General features: G+C 68.1%; 1 protein-coding gene across 1 annotated transcript in view; it reads right to left on the bottom strand.

Moving 5' to 3' along the window:
• Positions 1–295, bottom strand: part of SLC37A4 (solute carrier family 37 member 4) — an 8,176-nt gene extending 7,881 nt beyond the window's left edge. Inside the window, exon 1 of the mRNA XM_009648998.2 lies at positions 59–295. Within this exon, the coding sequence (XP_009647293.1) occupies positions 59–220 (162 nt within the window). The 5' untranslated portion in view covers positions 221–295. The remainder of the gene's footprint in view (positions 1–58) is intronic.
• Positions 296–301: the final 6 nt, after the last annotated feature.

Genomic DNA, 301 nt, shown 5'->3' with positions numbered 1-301 from the left:
AGAGTTCGAAAGGGGGGGGGGGACCCTTCCCCCCGCGCCTTTCCCAGCCAACGCTTACCTTGCGCAGTATCTTCCCGCAGGGCGGCCAGCCCAGCCCCTGGGCCAAGCCGTTGAGGAACCAGAGCCCGGCGAAGGCCGCGACCGTGGAGCTCCAGGAGAAGACCACGTTGACCAGGCCCACCATCAGGAGGCCGGAGGAGAAGAGCCAGCGGGCGCTCATCTGGTCGGAGAGGACGCCGCTGACGAACTTGCTGATGGCGTAGGCGGCGGACTGGCTGCTGGTGATGAGACCTGCGGCGGG

The sequence above is a fragment of the Egretta garzetta genome, unplaced genomic scaffold, assembly GCF_000687185.1.
Source record: "Egretta garzetta isolate BGI_Z169 unplaced genomic scaffold, ASM68718v1 scaffold891, whole genome shotgun sequence".
NCBI classification, from domain to species: domain Eukaryota; kingdom Metazoa; phylum Chordata; class Aves; order Pelecaniformes; family Ardeidae; genus Egretta; species Egretta garzetta.
Note: the sequence above shows the minus strand (reverse complement) of the source record. Positions and strands in the feature narration are given on the sequence as shown.